The 22,243-nt window shown below is 36.7% G+C and overlaps 1 protein-coding gene and 1 pseudogene across 2 annotated transcripts in view; one reads left to right on the top strand and one right to left on the bottom strand.

Annotated features, from left to right (window-relative positions):
• Positions 1–22,243, bottom strand: part of arhgef6 (Rac/Cdc42 guanine nucleotide exchange factor (GEF) 6) — a 43,611-nt gene that overhangs the window by 11,429 nt on the left and 9,939 nt on the right. For both annotated transcript variants that reach the window (XM_032554346.1, XM_032554347.1), the window contains exons 5-16: positions 20,122–20,326; positions 19,813–19,865; positions 18,949–19,043; positions 17,309–17,404; positions 16,579–16,701; positions 9,102–9,240; positions 8,385–8,444; positions 7,214–7,360; positions 5,220–5,306; positions 4,463–4,544; positions 3,840–3,955; positions 3,487–3,666 (exon numbers count right to left, since the gene is read on the bottom strand). In XM_032554346.1, coding sequence (XP_032410237.1) covers positions 3,487–3,666; positions 3,840–3,955; positions 4,463–4,544; positions 5,220–5,306; positions 7,214–7,360; positions 8,385–8,444; positions 9,102–9,240; positions 16,579–16,701; positions 17,309–17,404; positions 18,949–19,043; positions 19,813–19,865; positions 20,122–20,326 — 1,383 coding nt within the window. The remainder of the gene's footprint in view (positions 1–3,486; positions 3,667–3,839; positions 3,956–4,462; positions 4,545–5,219; positions 5,307–7,213; positions 7,361–8,384; positions 8,445–9,101; positions 9,241–16,578; positions 16,702–17,308; positions 17,405–18,948; positions 19,044–19,812; positions 19,866–20,121; positions 20,327–22,243) is intronic.
• LOC116714045 (sodium/potassium-transporting ATPase subunit beta-1-like) lies at positions 11,436–12,537 on the top strand (annotated as a pseudogene).

Genomic DNA, 22,243 nt, shown 5'->3' with positions numbered 1-22,243 from the left:
ATGAAAATGTTGTTTAAAGTCGCAGTATGTAACTTTTATAAGGAGTATGTGTTTTTAAATATTTCTAAAACTGTCACTATGTCATGACAGTTTGTTATGAGACAGATAATCTGTGAAAAGATCGATCTCCTCCACCTCCTCCCTGAGCTGAGGAAATGCACCGCTCCCGGCCAATAACAACCAATCGCAGCCAGGAGAAGGATCTTAGCGCTGTCAACCAACCTCATGTACTCACTACTAAATGTGCGAATGGCGGAGAAACAACTCAGTTACAGAAAAACTGTCTCTCTGCAGATATAACTAGCCTTAGCATTCATGACAGGCTCTGCTAGCTGCAGCGTAGCATAGACCAAGGAGATCCTTCTCCTGGCTCTGATTGGTTGTTTCTAGTTAACATTGGCAGCACTGGGAGAAGGCAGAGGAGCTCTTTTTGTCCCCACACATCATCTGTGTTACACCATTCTCTCGTAGAGACAGTTTCTCTCATAGAGACAGTTTGACATATGTAATTTTCTTGTAACAAACGTTACATGATGCAGCTTTAATGACCAGGAATTTGTGCTTCATCTTTCACCATAGAACCTACCATAACTCCACAGCTAATCTGAGGTAGTGATAGTATGATTGGAGTTTGTATTGATTCCATAAGACAGATTATGTGGCTAACATTAGAGGGATGTTTGCGCTGCATATAATTTGGCAAACATTGAACAAATTTGATAATCATAGCTAAGATTAAGCTTTTGTTTGTGATCAGTACACTTCCAACCCCCCTCTTCTGCTTCATAATTGGTGCAAGCACATCTGTGAGTCCCACGCTTCCTACACTCGATGTGTTTGCTGTCAGATGAGCGTTTGCTCTGTCCAAATTGCTGCGGCTTCTTAGTAATTTAAAAATTACCGTCAATGCAATAACGAAACAGACGAAGAGTTACGACTGCACAGAAGAGACCTCCACAGTAGATGGTTGATGTCGGAAAACACCAGCAGTAACAAAGTGATGACTGTGCAGAAACAATCCCCTCAAAGTCTTCTGTGCATTTGCTATTTAGCTCTACGTAACCTCAAATGATGGCCGAACCACAAAGTGCCCTAGAAATTCTTGTGCTGGTATTCATCTGGACACACAAAAGTCACAGTACCCCAGTTTCACAAAAATAAGAGTACTACATGTTTACATGGAGCCAGCTATTTTGGCATATTGTCCACATATTTCAGTAAGTCAGGAGTTCATACAAAAGTTTGAGTAACTTACTTCAAAAGGTGAAACCCATTACATTATATAGAAACAATATGCATGGAGTAATATATATCAGCTGTTTATTTCTGCTAATTTTGATGATTACTGCTTACAGCTAAGACAACCCAAAATTCAGATTTTTAGAAAATGTAAAAAAAAAAAGAAAAAGAAAAAATCATAACTTACATTGCAGAAATGTTGGCGTATTCTAAAATGTGCCCATGTACTGTAAAGTATATGTACACAGTACTTGGTCAGGGCTCCTTTTGCATGATTGACTGAATTAACAGTAGCAGGAACTAAAGTGATCACACTATGGCTCAGCCTTCAGTTTGTCTGCACAGTTCTGTTCCTCCAGGCAAATAAAATCTGAATCTCCATAAAGCTTGACAGCATTAGGTCAGGGGCGTCCAACTCATTTTCATTTTGGGCCATATCAAAAATCTGAATGTTCTTAGAGTGCTGGTTGTGCCAGAATGCATTGATAAAACCCATTAAATTGCTAAGATATCAATAAAAAGCTGTTTCAGCAGCCAATAAGTGTTTCTTAAAATGAAATAATATTGAACATCTTTTCACACACTGATCAGTGCCTCCAGGAGTTTGTGATTGCTTTGGTGTTTCCTTTATTCAAAATCACAGATTTTGTGGTGCCAATTTAGAAATATTTGTAAGGACTTTAAGATATTTGAGCTAATGTATGATGTTATATTGTGACTTTTTATTAATCGATGTAGCAATCACAGATTTAACTTGACATCAGTCACTTAAGCCCAGCCAATTTTCTGAAAAATTGTCAGTGAAATAACAAAAATGTGGGAGAACTGTTGATTTTGTGTGAATTCTGTGTAAATTTTGCAGATTTGTGAAAAAGTGGAGGGACTACTGATATAATTTGGAGTCTGGAGGGCCAGGTAATATTCTGAGAACCTTAATTTGGGGTTTCATTAGTTATAGACTGCAATCATCAATATTTAAAGAAATAACCTGCATATGAATTTGGCTCTTTTAATCAAATTATTGAAAACTTTATAATATCCCACTGAGATGAATCTATAAATTCTTTCAAAAGTTGCGTATATTTAGTTTAAGTAAATTAATGAAAAAAGTCTAATTACTTTTTAAGCCACATTTGAAACCAGAAGCTTATATATACCAAATGTGTGTGTAAAGATTTTTTCTCACAGTCTGAACTTAAATCAAACCTAACTTCTCTTTCTTTTCCATTTTCTTTCCATCAGTATAATTAAAAAATCAATGTTCCACCAAACTTCTCAAGTCATTAGCTGCTCTTATCCAAATATTTTAATTAGAACATCAGCAGTAAATTTGACTAATTAACAGGCATTATTTTATAAACACGCCAGTTTAAACAATTTGCAAATGTTTGTCTTTTTCTTTTAGATATGTTATACAAAGTGCTAACTTATTTTGGTGGTAGCTGCATTCAGAGAGCATAAAGGTGAAGTGAAAAGTCATATGAATTCAGAAGACTGCAGATACAATCATTGTGGGAGAGAGAAAAAAAACACTGAGGCTTCTGCTTGCTTTGACTCCAAAATAAAAAAAAAAAGTTGAGGAGGTGCAGAAGTATAAAGAATTTGCATTTTAAAAGTTGGGGAGACTCTTGGGAAAAAAAGACACATAAGTTAACAGAAGGTTCTCTGCTCAGTGTCAGATTCTGTGGTAGGAATGTGTAACAACTGAAAGTTTTAGCAGAAAGTGCTGACTTATGAAAGCTTCCACCGCCCACGTGGACCACAAATCAAGCATCATCTCACATCAAAAACCAAGTAATTCATAACCACCAGTGAACTCAAGGCTCTCGAATGCCAGTCACGCTTTTGATGACCAGACAGACGTTACTGGAATAAACCTCACCTTCCACCACATTTCATTGTTTGCTTCGAAGCTTTTCCATTTACGCAATGACAAATAGTTCGAACACATAGGTTTGGATGACGGACTATCTCAAAAGTTCAACCCTTTTCTTGACTGAAATCATCTAGATATCAGTTAAAAACTCATTAAAGGTGGGGATTAATTGTGCATTTGCTGGAAATGTAAAAGCATAAAAAAGCCCAGGACCCCCACAGTATGAATAAATCTTAAAAGACGACTTAAAAGCTGGAAAGGTGGACACGTAGAGGAGGGGGACTTCTTGCAGGTTCTGACTACCACAGTATTGCATGACTGATTATGAGAAACTGGTGTGGGTTTGTTTGTGCAGTTCTGCAGGTTCCTACCTCTTTGTAGCCCAGCGCAGCAGAGGGCTTAAGAGGCGGAGCGGGACGCAGGCAGCTGAGGGTCCACGGCTTGCTGGTCTTTGGCGGCTCCAGGGGACCCCGGCTGACGGCGCTTGGGCCACTCAGGTGGGGAAGGTGTGTGGGAGTGCCGACTGCGCTCAGCGGCTTCCCATTTGCAGTCTGCAGAAGAACATCAAAGCAGTCATATGAGATTTATCAAAGTGGTCTGGTGCTCGTCATCTTTGGACTAACACTGGAGGTTTCACACTTTAAACAAGGTGTGAGGTTCACTCTGAGTATTGTTTTGACTTTATACAGTGTATGTTTCTGCCGGTGCGAGTGGGTGTCCTGACCTTTGAAATGGTGCCTGCAGGACTTCCTGATTTGGTGTAAGGCTGCAGGTGCTCCAGCCACTCTTGCAACTCTTGAGCGCTGCTGCAGAACACTGAAAAGCGATCGATCATGCCTCCTACAAAAAAAATCCAAAAGAAAGCAGCACGGAAATCAGAGTTCTTTCAGAGAAAGTGTGACGTGACACAAACAACTTATTAGACCGACTGATAAAATCAACCACAACCGAAAAAAGAAAAAGAGGATTTAGGAAGTGTAGGAGTAAATCAACAATGCAAATCTCTTTGGCTTGGATTTTTTCCTCCTAACTAATTAAACTATCAGTGTTTCAGGAATGAAGTTGTAGAAAACAAAATCAAAATTACATTAAAGTCAAATCTTGCACAAAAAAAGTGCTGCAAACTGTTGAGGAGTCCATTATCTCTGAAAGGTTACAGATAAAATAAGCACATTTAAGATGAGTTGCAAGCTTTGTTTTGTGCTCCTGCTACAGCACATTCACCATTTAGCTTAGCGTAAGAGTAGGACTTAAATCTGATCACAAGAACAAGTCCATATTTATCCAAGCAGCTGCTAGAAGCCCAATGGTAGGAAGAGATTTTTCCCCAGTATGTCAGATGCAAACCTGTGATGTCAAATGCATGAGGAGTGTTTTCTCCATCTTCTACTTGTCTCGTTACCGTGGTGCCTGTTAGAGAGAGCTTTCCCTGAATTGGACAAAAGCCACAGAGAAAAAGGAAACAAATATGAACTTTCAAAAGTAAGAAAAGTTGTGATTGTTACAATACTCCTTGGAAATACATTTTATGTTGTTAGGTTATTTGTCTCTAATTCATTCCCAGACTGTGGAAATTTGGGATTTCTACTGGTTATAGAATCTCATTTGATTGGTTTCTGATGGCCGTCAGTAATGACAAGCCATGTTTTTTGTCAGTGGGGAAGATATCCCCCCACACCATCACACTGCCTCCACTGAAAGCCACTAGGCATTTGCAGACAAGGCAAAACTTTTAACACATGCTTAACTCTGCTGTTCAGCCTACAAGTGCATTTTCATACAGATATGGCATCATTTAACGGGAGATTAGCAGGTTTTCTAACTCAGAGAAAAAAATACATTTACACTTTGAATAAATTGCCCATCAGACCTCATATTATTTTTAAGATATGGCGTTAAAATGCACCTACATGCATAAATATGTATAATAAACCACCAGCTTGCCTAAAGAGATCCCTTCTCAGAGCAATGGGCGTTAATTTATGTGTAACTAAATCCAAAATTCTCCATTTAAAAATTGCTTCCCGATTTCTATTACAAATATTGCTAGACTATTTTCATGTATGCTCTTATAAAAGTACATACAAAGTACATTATGTCTCACCTGATAAATAAAGCCACTCATCCGGGGACTAGCAGACAGCATAACTAGGACATTTGGGAAAAGCATAAGATAACGTTCCTCTTTTTCCTGAAAGGAAGACAAACAAGACATCATGCTGGACATATTGACATCACACAGGACAGAAAACAGTTTGTTTTTTTTCTTGTTGCTGAGACAAGAGTGTCTGAAACTTAACTACAGGATTTCTACAAGTCTTTTTTCAACTTGAAGCTTCTGCATTACTCCAATTATAGGATTTTGGATATTAAAATATAAGAAAATCCAATTTCATTGAACTGCTTTATGAGTAGTTTTATTTGTATGTTCCAGAAAAGACCAGCCAACACAGTAAGAAACTGGCTTCCAATTTTCAGAAGGTGACTGACATCATTTTGCAGATGTTTCTTCATGTGCTTTATTTAGATTTCAAAAGTTCCTTATTAAATGCTAAACCCTTGAACGTTGGTAACTTTATTTAATCTGTAAACATTTCTAAAAGAAAACAATACTTTTAAAGTGTTTTTATTTTCATTTTTTATTAAACCTTTATCTGCATTGTTCAGTATTATAACCAGATTCAGTTTATCGACCACAGATCCAATTCAATCTGAATTTGAAGTTGTCCAAAGTCCAAAAAGCAGCAAAATTCTATTTTTTTTTTAAAATCTTGGATGAGTCTGACGCATTCAACCAGCAAATCAAAAACCAAAATGTCAGAATCAAGGTCAAATCCAAGATTAAGAATGTAATTTCATTATAAACAATGACAAGAAACAATTCAATTAAATTTTTGTTTATTCATAATTTTGACCAGGAAATTGGTCAAATACAATTCCAGACTTTTCCGGAACTATGTAGGAAACGTCTGACTAGCTTAGTGTGCTGCTTGGCAGAACCATGCACATTTAGGCTGCACCTGCCAATGCAAAACCACAACTTTTGCTCAAATTAGCAAACCTTATTCTCTGTTAGCGTGCACATGATTGGCAGAATGGTTAAATGTTGCACATTTGGGAAATCGTCCATGATGAGTAAAGTACGAAAAAACAAAACAACTACAGCAAATGTGGTTGGAAAGTGGTCGGGCATGACTAAAAGAGTCTGAAACTAAATATCTGCATTGGGCTGTCTTCCAACCACGGCCTGGATGTCGACCCCTACACAGAAACCCCACAAGAAAGCACCTCTTGCCTTACCCTCTGCATGTGGCCTGTTTAGGTTTCTATGCGATACTTGTGGGATAAATTACTGTTGCAGCAAAGGGGTACAGAATTTCGTGCGTCGCATCCACAGACACTGGAAAAAGATTAACCTACTGAGGCAGCAATATTCACTTTTGGTGAATATCTCCTGGATCTGAATAGGGATATAATATAAAGTGGATCTAAACAAAACAATGCCAGAAGATAAACTTTCTTATCCCTAACACACCAGATACTATCTGCTGCACACAAGATCTGGTGACCACGATTTCCGGTGTGGATAGGAACAGCTTTTTTTTTTCTTTTTTTCAATGTCTCCTTAGTGGTGCATACCAAGCACATACCAAAGTCAATAAAGATTGACTTTATGAGAGGAAAATATAAGTTTTTAAGTGGTTTAAAACTGTTTGTCCTCACATGCTGATAGCGCTTGAGACTTAACTTTAGGGTACACAAATGTTAGGTGACAGATAGCTGATAGAGTGCTACCAAAGAAAGGAATATAGAATAGGATTTTATGGTTTGCTAAAAGAGTTGGTGTGCATACTTCAGCACCAAGGAACTTATTTAATTTTTATATATATATTTTTTTTTAACTGAACAGATATGCTTTGGTTGTTTTTTCCAGGTTAATTTTACAAGATGTATGTTATACATTTTTGAAGTTTAATCTTTTAATATAGAACAGAAGTCTTATATCAACAGTAGAACAGCATGGAAGAAATTGCAAAGTTCTTGCAAAAATATCAAAGTGACCATTCTGTGCTGCACCAGTCCAAGCTCTGCTCTTACCTCACTGGCCCCATTTCTCACATGGACCAGAGACATATAGGCCACTTGTCCCAGGCTCTTCATGCTGTCTCCCTCCCAGCCCCGCACTGGTTCTGACAGGATCTGCAGCTCCAGGTTCTTGCGCTTCCTTAGGTCTTGACACTGGGACTAAACACACAAACAGCTGCATTAAAAAAGTGATAATATTCTTAAAAGGACACATATTTTCTAAGAATTTTCCATTGAATCACTAACAGTTTCTTGAGAAATTAGCAGCAATGATTTGACCTTGAATTTCACTTACAACAATGCAACTTGGATGTTTTTTTTTTTTTATTAATTTGCCAAATGTGTGTGCTGCATGAAGAAGCTAACTTTTTCAGGTGCTATACAGGGACTCTCCCTCATCAGACAGAAAAAATGACAATGCAACATCTTCGACTTTCCATCATTTCTGTCAACGCTGCTCTACATAGATGTTCTTGAGTGCCTGCCCACCCAACCGCACATTCAAGACACAAAAGAAAAATTAAACTTGCAAATGAAACAAGCCGGGGCTGTCTGATGTTTTTTTTTTTTTTTTTTTTTTTGGTCCCGTTTCCTGTGAAGCTCTGTTGAAAAGACAAGTGAGTCACTTCGGCTCTTACAAGGAACTCAGAGCCGCACCGGGGAAACGGTGCCTCAAACTGTTGTTGACTGAGGTTCAACGTGGTCGTTCGTTTCTAATCCAGCTCTTTCATGAAGGCGTTTCATTTCACACCTACAGTAGGAACAACGCAATCACTCGACACAAGGTAGAAAAGAGAGGGAACAGACACTTTCTTCAAAATCTTACCCTCTAGACTACATTGCAAATGCGTTGCTGTCACTTGTCTCACAATGTGACAAAAAAAAGAAGGAGGAGGCTGAGTGGAAGTTATGCGTTTTAGTCTATTATTATTATTGAGATAATATAAAACAGATTGATGTCAGGACCAGAATTTATTCAACCACATGTCACCATTTCGGTTCAGTTTCAAGCAAAGAATTTTCTTAAATATCAATGTTATGAACTAAGAGCACAACATTGGAAGAGGGGAAATATTGGGAAGTAATGAAACCCACCATGACAGGATGAGATACTGCCTGAGGTTTGAGGTGGATATATGAAAGTGAGACCTGCCGTTTAATAAAAGGTTAAGTAATGACTTACCACTAGACTCTTAAATGCAGCTGTTGCCTTTATGATGTCCGCATAGTCTGGATGAGCTTCCTATGATGTAAATAAACAGACATCTGTATAAACATAAGGCGTCATTCAGCAAGAATTTCTTTGGGAGAAAATCCAGGAAAAGTCCAACCTATTAACTGGAACTATGTACATTGGCCTAGATTGAGGTTTTAACAACTTACAAATAAAACTTAACAATGTGGAAAAGTCTAAACTCACTGTTGTGTTGCACAATGGAGGATCTGTGACAGAGGCTTGTTTCTCTTCTATGTTTCTATATTTAACCTTAATAAAAATGGTTTTACTTCAAATAATGATAGATTACTAGGAGTTAGATTTTTTTTGTCATCATAGGAAAAAAAAGCATAAGGTAGATTATCTGGTCTGAACAGCAAATTAACAAAGATGTTGAAATATAAAACAGAATCTTTGTATATGCATGATGATTGCTTAAACTGTCCTATCTTTAATTTATGTTCACATAAATCCCAATATGTAAAACTATTTGTAATTAAGTACACATTAATTGCAATTTAGAAGGTTTTGAGATGGCAGGTTAATCCTGTTAGCTTTTAAGAGAACATCAAACCAATCCACAGCGTGACTCAAGATTTGAGTTGTATTTTTGGTTCTTTTTCAGTCACAAGTATGCTGTATGCTGGACATGGACTTATAATTTGGATATACATTCTTCTGTACCTCCACATGTCTCTCCAGCTCCTGCAGCAGTGTTGGGTATTTGTCGAGCCTTATGAAGGGCTTACTGAGGCTGGTGGTCAGGGTCAGGATGCCTGAAGTGCTTGCTCCCTGGCTCTCAATGAACTTACCCAGTTCCTCACTATTAAACACACAAAAACACCATTTTGTTGTTTGCGAACAACTACAAAGTAGTGATAAATAACAACAAATAAATTAAAGTACACTGTTTGGTTTACATTTAATTGATGTAACCTTTAGAAATCACAGATTTTATTTATTTTTACACTGGTAAAGTAATTTTAATTGGAAATGCATACATAAACCATTCTTTTGCATTACCCCCTAATTTTTAAGTGAGTACAGACAATTATTACTTATTAGTCAATACTTAGATGTGTATCGACTAAGTGCATGTAAGTATTGATGAGTATTTTTGCAGAAAACACCCAACTTAATCCAGAAAAACAATACCCAGCAACAGTTTGAATATTCAATCATAACTCCGCTCTTTAGTAAAAGAAGCTGCTTCCTGAAACAGTCACAAAAAACATTTGGCTCACTAAAATACTGCATTCAACAAGAAATACAATCCAAACTCCTGAAATGATGAAATACTTCAGCAAAATATTGCAACATCCTTTCCCTCTCAAATTAAAATTAGCTCCCCCTGTAAGTGAGACTTCCATATAACACCTATGCTTCATTGCTATGACATTATATTATACAAGTGAAAAAAAATAGAATCTCACAACTAACAATCATGATGCAAATTAGAACATGGATTTGTTTCATGGGGCTTATGTGTAATTCCCTGCAACCTGTTTCAAATGGAACAACATCAATGAGTTTCCATGATCCAAAGAAGAGAGTCACACATAATCCTGCAGCAGCTCTACCAATTTGAACCAATGAGTAAAACAGAAACATGAAGGCATTTGCAGAGGAAAAGCAAATGTGCTTACTGTGAAAAAACCTGCCTGCCTGGTTTTCAATATAACCACAACTCTATATATCCTGTCAACAGTCAACTTCCTGTGTGTAACTCAACATGTGTAAGCAAGTGTTTGGGTGTGTGTGTGCGCACAAAGCAGAACTTCATATGACACATCCATGTTAACTATTTCATCAAGGCTGGACCATAGCTTATTTCTTTTATCACTTTGCCTTTATGAGGCATTTACTGAAATACACACAATAAATCAAAACACAGTGTTTTACCATGAGGGGAAGAGAAGGAGACGTTTAAACAGAAAGCTGTTCTGTAATGTCTCAGAGGAAGTTAAGAGACACTTGAATTTAAAGATGGAAAGACTGTCACCTTCTGGATAAAAGCAGGACTACAGCAAAACAAAAGAAAGTGAAATTCCCAAAATTTGAAAAACCTAATCAAAATATTTTTGAAAAATACATCAAATTTAAATGAACATATATAACGATCTGTAGTTATTGTATCAACCTTACAGACCAGTCAGGTCTTCTGGTTGAACCCCAGAACCAAACATGGAGAAGCATTCAGCTTCTATGCATCACAAATCTGGAACAAACTTCCAGAAAACTGCAAAACAGCTGAAACACAGATTTCCTTTAAATCAAGACTGTAAATCCACCTGTTTCTTTTGAGCCACAATAAATGGAATATTGACCAACATATTTGATGTGTATTAATAATTTTGATGATGGCACTAATCAAAGTTTTATGTCTCTTACTGGCTGTATGGCGATTTTTAATGACTTTTTATTTTTGTGTTTTATGACATAAAGCACTTTGAACTTGTGGCATACAAATAAACTTGATTGATTGATACACATATAAAATACACAAAGACCAGTGAAAAGTTCTCATTTAAACTAGAGAAAACATGTACCTCTAATATAACCTACTAAAAAGCTCTCATACAAACTAGTTAGCCAAGACTAAAACCCCCCTGTTAAGAATTGCTTCTGAGCCATAATAAATTAAATATTGACCAACCTACTTGATTTTGGTGATGGCACTCATCAAATGTTTGTTCAATTATTGTGTGGCGTTTCCTTAATAACTTTGTAATTTTGTGCCTTGCAGCTGAATGAACTTGATTGACTGATAGTAAGAACTGTGAAAATGTTGAAAATATTTTGTAAAATTAATGATTAAGTTTCAGATAAACTATTGTAAAGCTTTTATATAAACTAGTCAAATATTTTTCTGATTGTTTCAACTGAAAATTTCATGGCGTTTCATTTCAACGGGAAGGAATCAAACGGGAAAACGTTTCGTCAGACCGGAAGTGGTACTTTTTAAACGAAGCTAGTTCTGGTTAGCTTCACGCGTGCGCGGAGGAGTCGGGTGCAAACTGGCCGTTCGCGTTTTCTGTTAAGGACACTTAAAAAAAAAAAAAAAAGTCTCAGCTTTTAAAACTGTTGGTAAAAGAAAGATAAAACAACAACAGCCTGTCAACGGTCGAGCCGTTGTCCAACCGTCAAACCGTTACAGAACGTAAACCGGAGAGGATATTTTTGTGGAGCCAACATGTCTGGAGAAAAGAGCGGCGGATGGAGGGAAAACCTTATGGAATCCAGAGAAGAGAGAGTTTCTAGGGCGAACAGGGGACAGTTGGCTTAAGATATCCGTGTTACTACGTGATTTTCTACGCATTCCTGTTTGGGATTTTCGTCGCGACCATTCTGGTTTTTCTGATGACTTTAAATGTGTACAAACCCAGATACCAGGACAGAATTGTTCCCTCAGGTCTGTCATTCTCACCCTACGCCCACAACCTTGAGATCATTTACAAGACGGACGACCCGTCTTCATATGAGGTGTACGTCAAAAGCTTGAAGGAGTTTATTGAGCAATATAATGATGAGAAACAGACCGACGACATGAAATATGAGGATTGTGGAACCACCCCGAAGTTATACACTGAACGCGGCGAACTCGAAAGTAATACAGGACAGAGGAAAAGTTGCCGCTTCAACAGAAGCGAGCTTCAAGCCTGCTCCGGGGAAAACGACACCACCTTTGGCTTTAAGGAGGGAAAGCCGTGCCTCATTGTCAAGCTCAACAGGGTTATCAATTTCAGACCAAAACCTCCTTCCAGCAGCGATTTGCTTCCAGACGATCTGCAAGGCAAATCCTTTTATAACTTCCTCCCCGTTCACTGCACGAATAGATGGGAGGAAGACGACGGCCTGATCGGAGCGATCAAGTACTTTGGCTTCGCGGGCAACGCCGGTTTCCCTCTCCAGTACTTCCCCTACTACGGCAAAATGCTGCATCCCAATTACCTGCAGCCTCTGGTGGGCATCAAGTTCACCAACCTCACCAAGAACAGGGATCTCCGCATCAAGTGCAAAGTATACGGGGAAGGCTACACGGCGGAAGGCCTTGATGGACTATTTTACGTTCGCTTCACTGTGAAACAGTGACCCCAGACACGATGATGGCAAAATAAAAAAAAATATAACGTAGAAAGATATTCAAGAGTTCAGACACCGTCTTTGAGTTTATCTTTCTTTTCTGTCCATAGTTAAAATACAATGTAAAATACACAATAGCAAATATTCTTTCGACTGTCAATGGGCGATTGTGGCGGGGAGGGGGGGTAATTGGGATGTTTATCGATTATTTTAAAACTGCAGTTTTACTACTGATGTATAGCGAGTAGTCTTTGTTTCATTTCTATATATTTGGAAAGATCCAGAGTTTGTCATAATATTCTGTTTCATGTCTGCTTTAGGAGTCCAATGTGTTCCCGTTTGTTTATGTGAGTTGATAGTGTTTGTCATTGTGTTCAGACTAAATTGAAATACTATCTTGGTACTCTAAGGTGTTAAGTTGACTGTGCTATATGTTGTTTTTATGCATTTTCTTATACAAGTTCACTGTAGAAGAATACTTTGTTCACGTTTTGTTCATCTTCATAATTAAATAGGTTTTAGATGACATTTCTGTTCAGTACAATGTTTACTTGTCTTATTGCTTGTAGCACTTAGATTTTTAGAAATGTAAAGTGCATTATAAATAAAATTTATTGTTGATACTATTAACATCTGCTCATTCTTAATTAATATTGTAAAGCTTAAGATCAGGCTAAGAAGACTGAAAATCTGTTTTACTGGCCATATTACGTTCCTTGATGCAACTTACTTTATCAATTGTTATAATGGAAACATTTTATATTTATGCAATTGTACTTTTTTTCAATGTATGAATATAAAGCTAAAGTCTCTGCTATTAAAGTTAGAGAAAATCAGAGGCAATGTAGTATCCCATGTATACATGGTGAATTACGAGAAGTAGTCGCACTTGAAGATGAGGGGGGAAAAAAACAAATTCTCCAAAATCCTCAGAGGGAACAACAAACCTTCTTTAGATTATGCTAGAAGAGTCACCTCTACTATGACCAGAATAAATGTTTCATAATTTTACTGTACGGTTTTGGAGAAAAACAACCGATGCATCCTACACAGTCTCATTTCCAGGAATGTATTTCTCAAATTTTTTGAAGAGGTGACGACAAACTTTTTGGATTATTTTGGTAGATGGCCTATATTAAAACCAGAATATATATTTCATAATTTTACTGTACGTCTTTTGAGAAATGCCAAGTCAAAGTGACTCATAATGCTTACCCAGGATATGAATGTAACTCATTTTCAGGAATTAATTATAACTCCATCGAGGTGATTAACTTTCTTTAGAATACATTTAAGGATCACATTCTAAAAGCAAAATAAGTAATTCATAATTTTACTGTAGATTTTTTGGAGATGCACCCAAAGGACCTCAGTTGTTATGTAGTGCTGTGTGATTTTCAGGATTTTATTTCTCTCAATTTTCTCAGAGGTGACAACAAACTCACTTTGGATTTTATTACAGGATCACCTACGCTATAACCACAATCAATATCTCATAATTTTACTGTACACTTCCAGAGATAGACCTAGACATAGTGCATCATATTATCCAGAAACAATAAAGACTTGTTCTGACTTAATATGAGACAGTGAGAAAAAAACATGATGATGTCTCTTTATGTATGTAAAATTCTCATTTCAATCATATGAAATCAAAAGAAAAAAAACCTACCATTATGCATTTTTGGGATGCATTTTTTGGCAAAGCAAATTATTAGCCTGCCAATATTTGCATGCCTATCTATTTCCGTCAGATATTATCCTATTCATATAAACTCCTACCAGAAGTTAAGAGAAGTGTGGTTATGTACAAAAAGTTATTTTACTCTTTACTCTTTATTTCTTCAAGATAGCAGGGGGATGCATTTTTTGGCAAAGCCTATTATTAGCCTACCAATATATGCATCCCCTGTCTATTGTCTTAATGATATGAAACTTATACCAGTAGAAAGAACATATGTTATTGAAGAAAAACGCCATCTAAAACCTATTAATTGTGAAGCTGAACTAAACGTGAACAAACATTCTTCTACGACACACTTGAATAAGGAAAATGTATAAAAACAAAACATATAACACAATCATCTTAACACCTTAAAGGTTCAGAGTACCAATCTAGTATTTTGGTTAGTCTAAACACACTGACAAAACCTCCATGCACTCACATAAATAAACACCTGCATGGGCATGGGAGCGCGGATTCACACCTGAAGTAAAAATAAAACAGGATCCTACAAAGCCTGGACACTTCAATATATAAACCACATAAGGATGAAACACCATGGCGACAGAGACACAACTCGCTACATATCAGTAGTGAAACTACAAGTTTTTACAGTAATCGATGAACATCCCAATCATCCCTCAGCCCACGCCATCGTTAACTGTAGAAAGAGTATTTGCTATTGCTTCCGCCCTGTATTTTACAACCTATTTTAATTCTGGTCAAAAAACACAAAAAATCAAGTATAAGCACACGTTGAGAGATGTTATCTGAACTCTTGAATATCTTTCTGTCTTTTTTTTTTATTATTTTGCCATCATCATGTCTGGTGTCACTGTTTCACAGTGAAGTGAACGTAAAATACTCCATCAAGGCCGTCCTCCTTGTAGCTTTCCCCGTACACTCTGCACTTGAGGCACGGCTTTCCCTCCTTAAAGCCAAAGGTGGTGTCGTTTTCCCCGGAGCAGCCTTGAAGCTCCCTTCTGCTGAAGCGGCAACTTTTCCTCTGTCCTGCATTACTTTCGAGTTCGCCGCGTTCAGTGTATAACTTTGGGGTGGTTCCACAATCCTCATATTTCATGTTGTCAGTCTGTTTCTCATCATTATATTGCTCAATTAACTCCTTCAGGTTTTTGACGTACACCTCATATGAAGACAGGTCGTCCGTCTTGTAAATGATGTCAAAGTTGTGGGCGTAGGGTGAGAATGACAGACCTGAGGGAACAATTCTGTCCTGGTATCTGGGCTTGTACACATTTAAAGTCATCAGAAAAACCAGAATGGTCCCGATGAAAATCCCACTCAGGAATGCGTAGAAAATCACGTAGAACACGGATATTTTAAGCCAACTGTCCCCTGTTCGCCCTAGAAACTCTCTCTTCTCTGGATCCCATAAAACTTTCCTCCATCCGCCGCCACTCTCCTTTTTTTTTTCTCCTTTTTTCCAGACATGTTAGCTCCACAGAAATATCCTCCCTGGTTTGAAGGTTACCGTTGACCGTTGACAGGCTGGATGTTTGTTTTTTTTCTTAAACAGTTTTAAAAGCTGAGACCATTAAGTGTCCTTCACCGGAAACACAAACTTACAGTTTTATACCTGATTCATCCGCGTACGCGTGAAGCTAACCAGAACGAGTTCAGTTTAAAAATTACAACTTCCGGTCTAATGAAATGCCTTCTTGTTTGTATGAAATGCTATTACTGTAAGGTAATTGTAAGCTGCAAAAATATTTATTGACACCAAGGTTTAGCCAACAATTAAAAACAAGGAAGGTTTTTAAACCAAGTTTTAATTTCCAAATCCTAATGAGCTGGTAAGAAATAATGTAACAGGGTCTTTGTTATTATTGCTGAAATATACAGCAAGTCATTTACTGGAGCAGAATTTTATTGCAGTTTTGTGGGGATGGCAGAATGTCTTGGATAAAATTAGGTTTATTTGCATGTATACTTCCCTAAGTACATCAAAACAAAACTCACTCTCCTCAGTCAGAGCTAAAACTTGAAGAAATAATTGTTGCAAACACATTTCAACCTTTCAAACACATACAAGCAGTATGCATGAACAATTAAAAAACTATAAAAAGAAAAACAAAAACATCTGACTTAATTAATTTACGGCATGATATTGAAAATCTGGACTTATTTAATCCTTCATATGATACCACAGTAACCTTGATACAGAAGTTCTGCTTTAATTGTAAATTTGATTATTAAATGCTAAAGGACTAACATAACTTATTTCTTTTCTTAAGCAACATATGAAATATGAAGAACAAATGAAAACCAGTGACACCTAGTTAATACCAATCCCTTTTTAACAGTACTGTGCTGTTTTTGTGTGCAGGGGCTGACCTGTGATCAGTAAGGATGCAGACGGCTGATGGATGACTTGAACAGTAAGTCAGGTAGAGACTCTTGATCTGACTCATGAGATTTAAATAGCATCCTGCCACTCTCTGTTGCCCCTCTGCAACTCTGGAAAATCAGAGAAAGAGTTAAAAATATGAAGAGGAAGAAACACAGGACTGGTTCAAATAGCAAACGTGGAAAGCCATAAAACATGTAAAATAATTTTCCTCTTGTCATTATTCATGACGTCCGTTTCAAAGTTCAACATTAAACAGTTTTTTTAAATGTTAATTTCATATTTAAATATTGATATTTAACACAAAAATGAAAAATGAAATATTCTGTGTTAAAAAATACATATTTATCATGTTTATCACATTTATGCAAAACTTTAAGGGCTTATTCTGGCACCAGTTTTTAAGTAACAGTGAAGGGTAATTTTCTCAGCTGTGAATAAATGCTACAAGAGCATATCATATAAACTTGTCTAACATTACAGTTACTGTGATATTACACATTCAGACACTTTGCAAGGTGGCACTTGTACAAAGACGCACAACCAGAGGCGTCTAGGGGGAAGGAAGTGATTGAAAAAATTTACACGTGGGAAGCTTTGCAGAACTTTACAGTGTTAAATGTACATAAAAGGAAATGATCACATGTATTTGTCGTCTTCTGGTCTATTAAGCTCCACAAACGCAGTTTGAAGAGCTAAATCAGTGACTAGACTTACTTGGTGCAGTCCTCCAAAGCTAAACACAGTCCCTGCTGGAAGGTGAGGATCTCCTCCAGGTTCCCACACAAGGTGGCGCTGTCTCCACTACTTAACCTGAACATGCAGGCACGAGAATAAACAGGGACAACAGTCAGCCTTCTCTAAAATATGACTTATTAATGAAAGTTAAATATTAGAGACAAAGTGAAAATTAATCCAGACTGTTCTAAACTATGGTAACTTTTGCATAAAATGCATTGTAGTAACTTTTAAATCACTTCTAAAGTTTTATATTTTAGAACATGCTGAAAAAAATGATTTGTTTCTCTCTGGGAATAAGATTAGATCGATTCAACCTCGGAGGAATAAAGTGCGACATATCGTACCATGTTTTTTGTTTTTTTTTAACTGAGCCAAAATGGAGAAGTGGTGTGTGAAAAAATGGCATGCAATGATTCAGCAGCTTATAAAAACACCTTTAAGAGCAACAACTTCAGTTTTTCTGTAGCCTCTCACATTATTATGGACAAGCTTTGCTCACTTCTTTACATACTTGTGAGCAGTAGATTATTTTTATACAAATGTATTTAGATCACACTGCAGTATTTTAATCAGACTGATATTGAAGTTCTATCTTCAGTCTTGTTTTTTCTGACATGAGATTGTCTTGTGCTTCAGGTCATTGTCCTGGTTCATGGCCCAGTTTGTCCTTTCACCTCTGCGCCTGACAGTTAGTAAACTATGCTTAATTTGGATACATTTAGTTTGCTGCTGCAAGATATTAGGAAAGCATTACCTTATGATATTTTGGTGAATACTGAACCAATGAAATCAACTGCAAATAAATAAAATTTTCCTCACTGAAATATTTTTTTCATGACAAAGTCTCCACTGATATCAAATGTAGCTTTTTTGCTAAACTACTGGTTTGGCTAAATTAGGAGAACTGAGTATTGTTGCTATTATTATTTTAAAGAAAAGAGGCTGTTCACTAACTCTTACTTATGTCTTTAATGTTCTGGTCACAAACTGGGGTCTTTGGGTTTCTTCCAGTACCTCTTACCTTTGCACTGTGTAACTTCAAGTTGAAACATCACTTCTGGAAGATTGAGAGCCAACTAGAATGTTTCCATTTGTAAAACATTTTTCTCACTATAGGATAATGGATTTTAGTTGATAAAGATTGCTTTGCATCCCTTCTTAGATTGATGGGCAGCAAATTATTTTATTGCTTCTCCAAAGTCATAGCTGAGGTTTTTGTTTCATGGCAATATATTAAAACATACCTTAAAACTCAGACCAAAAAACTGGAACAACTTCTGCTTTCACAGAGGAGCCAACTCTTGCTAAATAGATGTAATTGTGCAGCAGCTGGCTGCTATTTATACTCTAAATTTCCTCAGAACCAACAACTTAGTTAAATAACAGAAAGAAACAGAAATGGCCTGTTATTTATCCAAAGTTGGACTTCACTACTCTTTATACTTAAAAAACTGAAAGTGAAAGATGGTGTACAAATCTTAACCATGACTTTACTTGTGATAAATATATTGCTACCAATATAAGTTTTTATTTTTTCAGTTACCCAAAATGATAGGTCAAAATTCAGACTTCTAATCTAAGAGCCAGTATGACCCATGTCATTGTTTAGTTCTTACTTGTCATTAGCTTGCAGGGGTCGGAGGTAACAAGTGAGCACAGTTTGTAACTCTTTAACAAACTCCCGCTCATGCTCCAAGATGTCCTGAACCACCTGTGAAAAACAAAACAGAGAGAATATTTAAAATAATCTGATCTTATAAAAACCTTCCATGTTCTGAAAATAACTTTAGAAAATGGCCAACTTGTGGCAAACTAAGAATTATTTATCCATTTACGTGCCATTTATTTTGTTAGTACGTTAATTTAATTAATTAGTCATCCCCTCACCCCCGCCCCCTCCCCCCCCAAAAAAAATCAAAGGTTAATCCTTTTTTTACTCATTAAACAAAAAATAAATTTAAGAAATGTATTGGGGGCACCTGCAGTAGGTCCAGGCCCTACTGGGGCCTGGACCAAGACACTTTTACCACAATGTTCTTTTCTAAAAAGTTGCATTTCCTTTGTTCAAGAGTCCAAATAATTGAATTACAGACTCATCTTGCTGTCCACTGTCAAAGTAAACTTCTTGGATGGCCCAATTTGGGCAAGTTGGCAGTTATTTTGATTGTTTTCCACTCATAGATTAGTTTTTTTTACAGCATAACAACCGATTTAAAATTCTTCTGAGACCTCTTTAAGTTCTTAACCAGTCGGATAAGCTGCTACAATCTTCTATTTGTAAGTTTTGATTTCACCATGATGTTTATTCTTCCTTCAACAGTAAGCAGGACACTAAATTAAATGTCTGAAATTTAAACAGGGCAAACGTCCTTCAAAATACTGATACACTACATGTGATTTTAGCCAGTATAATTAGGAATAGCTAATCTATTTTACACCTGAATGTGCATTTTTTTTAATAACATTTGATGGAAACTCACCACACTGAAGTAGTTCTTGGTCAGAGGAGTTCCTTTAGGAGATAATGGCTTTTCTGAGGAGGAATTCAGAGACAATAACGAAATATATTTACAACATTAACATTTCTAATTTCAATTATGTCATTAAATTATTCTCAGTCAAGTTATATATGAGCCTTATAAGCAAAAGTGAAAACTCTCCAATTCTACCAAAGTTACTTTTTTGGGCTAAAAGAGTCCATTAAATGCATAAAAATTCAACATTGTCAGACCAATACGGATCAAAGTTGAAAGGCAGGATTATCATCAGAGAAGGGAAACCAAACTCACCGCATGGTTTGATCTCTCGAACGTAGTTGCTAGGGAACCAGCCCGTCTTGCTGTTAAGGGTCCCCTCCCACCATCCGCCGTCCTCCTGCCGCGTGACGATGATCATGTCACCTTTGCTGAAAGACAGCTCGTCCTCGTTGTTCTGCTTGAAGTTGAAGCGGGCCTTCACCATCACCTGCCCGCCGCCGCCGTTTTCAGACATTTCCTGTTCGAACAGCTAAGTCAATTCCAGTCACCAGCAAAACTAGTGTTTCCATAGTTTCAGTAAAGATTTATATCTGCATACAGTAACACACTGGTGAGATATTACCGGTAATAATGCCTATATTTTCACAAGTAGACATTTACTAGATTACAAAAAAAAATCATGTATCTTCTAGAGCTTTCACCAACATCTGTTCCTCTCTAATCTATTTGGATGGATGTGAATCCAGGTCGAGACTGATTGCAGACAACTTCTCACCTCGATTAGTGAGGCAATCTAAACTAGAAATGCAGTGCTCAAGTTTTGCTCTGGTTGATACCAAAAGGAACTTTGCAGATTCTGACCTCTTGTGGACTGATTGGTTACTTTCTAATCTGAATGCCAAAAGTGATGGGCTAGTAACATTCAGTAAACATAAATTATGTATCAACAAATTCCACATTGTTCGAAAATGAAAAAAATAAATAACTAATCATCATATTTTCTTAATAAAAGTTTAAAAACTAAGTGCAATTAAATAAATAGGTAAATAGGCTTCATTCCTGATGAGCTTTTTCTGTAGTTTAATTTTTTGTTCCAATTACTTTTTGATTACTCTATCATAACATGCACTATAGCAGAACTTGAGCTTTACAGATAAAGGTGTGTGCTTCCCAAATTAAACAACCTCTTATGTTTTTAGTGAATTTATATATTAAACAGCTGATTGTCAGACAGTAAAATGTTTTCCTCTGGTGTCTTCACATCCACACCAAGCTCCAGTAGATTTTAATCTCTCCATTTCTTCACTGATGTCTTATTAAGACTATCAATGGTCTTAATATTCTGAATTTGTTACACTGAAACACTGTTAGGTGACAGTCTGCTACTTGTTAACACCTCCCTGTCTGATGCTTTGCATATAGAGTGGATTAAGGATTTCAAACAGTCATAAACTTTAATGCTGGTCATATTTAAAGCTGTTTACTTTGCACAGGCAGTCAGGATAAATAATGGTTGAGCCAAGTTTGAGTTGGGCTTGCAATAAACTAAATCCAAAGATCACATTTGACTTAGTAAACGTAGAACAAACCTACAGTAAGTAAAGACTGTTTTAATGCAGTTAATCATACATGTGTAAAGGTGTTAGGGGGTGTTAGTGCTTAAAAAGTTCATCAAAGTAAGTTGAGACCAATTCACTAATTAGTGACGACTTAAAAACAGTCAACAAACAATGTCTTTATTTCATTATAACATCTGAAAGAAAAATATGTCCAGTAGAGCAACTGGGGATCTTAAAAGATTCCAACAGAGAATATGAATCAGATTGGAACAGAAACGTCAAAAAGTTAGTACGTTTATTGAACATAAAGCAGGCTAAGTTGTCTTGAATGCAACACTAAAGCTCTTTTCATTAACTTAAGTTAATATTACGGCAGCTCAACTTATTTAAAATTTCTCAAAATAAAATTAGTCACGATCATCAAGGTTAGTAGGTTACATTTATTTAGATCTCTTACCATCCTGAAAAAGCAGATACAGGTTGATACATAAAATATAAACTTCATCTAGATTTTCTACTTATGACTGCCTTTCCCCCAGAACTTTATTTAGATTATTTCTTCATACAAAGGAATTGCAAAGCCATCTCAGAATATATTTCTAGCATTTTCAACAAATTGGCTTAAAAAAAACCTCTAAAACATATTTAAGCATTCCACCTATCCATCATTTATTCCCACACTCATACACATGGACGATTTAGAGAAACTAATTGACTCAGCAGTCATGTTTTTGGACTTTGAGAGGAGCTAGGAGTACCCGGAAAAAACCCATATATGTACAGAGAGAACATGCAAACTCCTTGATGAAAGACTTTCAATCTTGTTGCAAGGCAACAGTGTTACCAGCAGTGTCACTGTATAGCATGTGTTTAAG

The sequence above is a fragment of the Xiphophorus hellerii genome, chromosome 23 (genome assembly GCF_003331165.1).
Source record: "Xiphophorus hellerii strain 12219 chromosome 23, Xiphophorus_hellerii-4.1, whole genome shotgun sequence".
Classification (NCBI taxonomy): Eukaryota; Metazoa; Chordata; class Actinopteri; order Cyprinodontiformes; family Poeciliidae; genus Xiphophorus; species Xiphophorus hellerii.
Note: the sequence above shows the minus strand (reverse complement) of the source record. Positions and strands in the feature narration are given on the sequence as shown.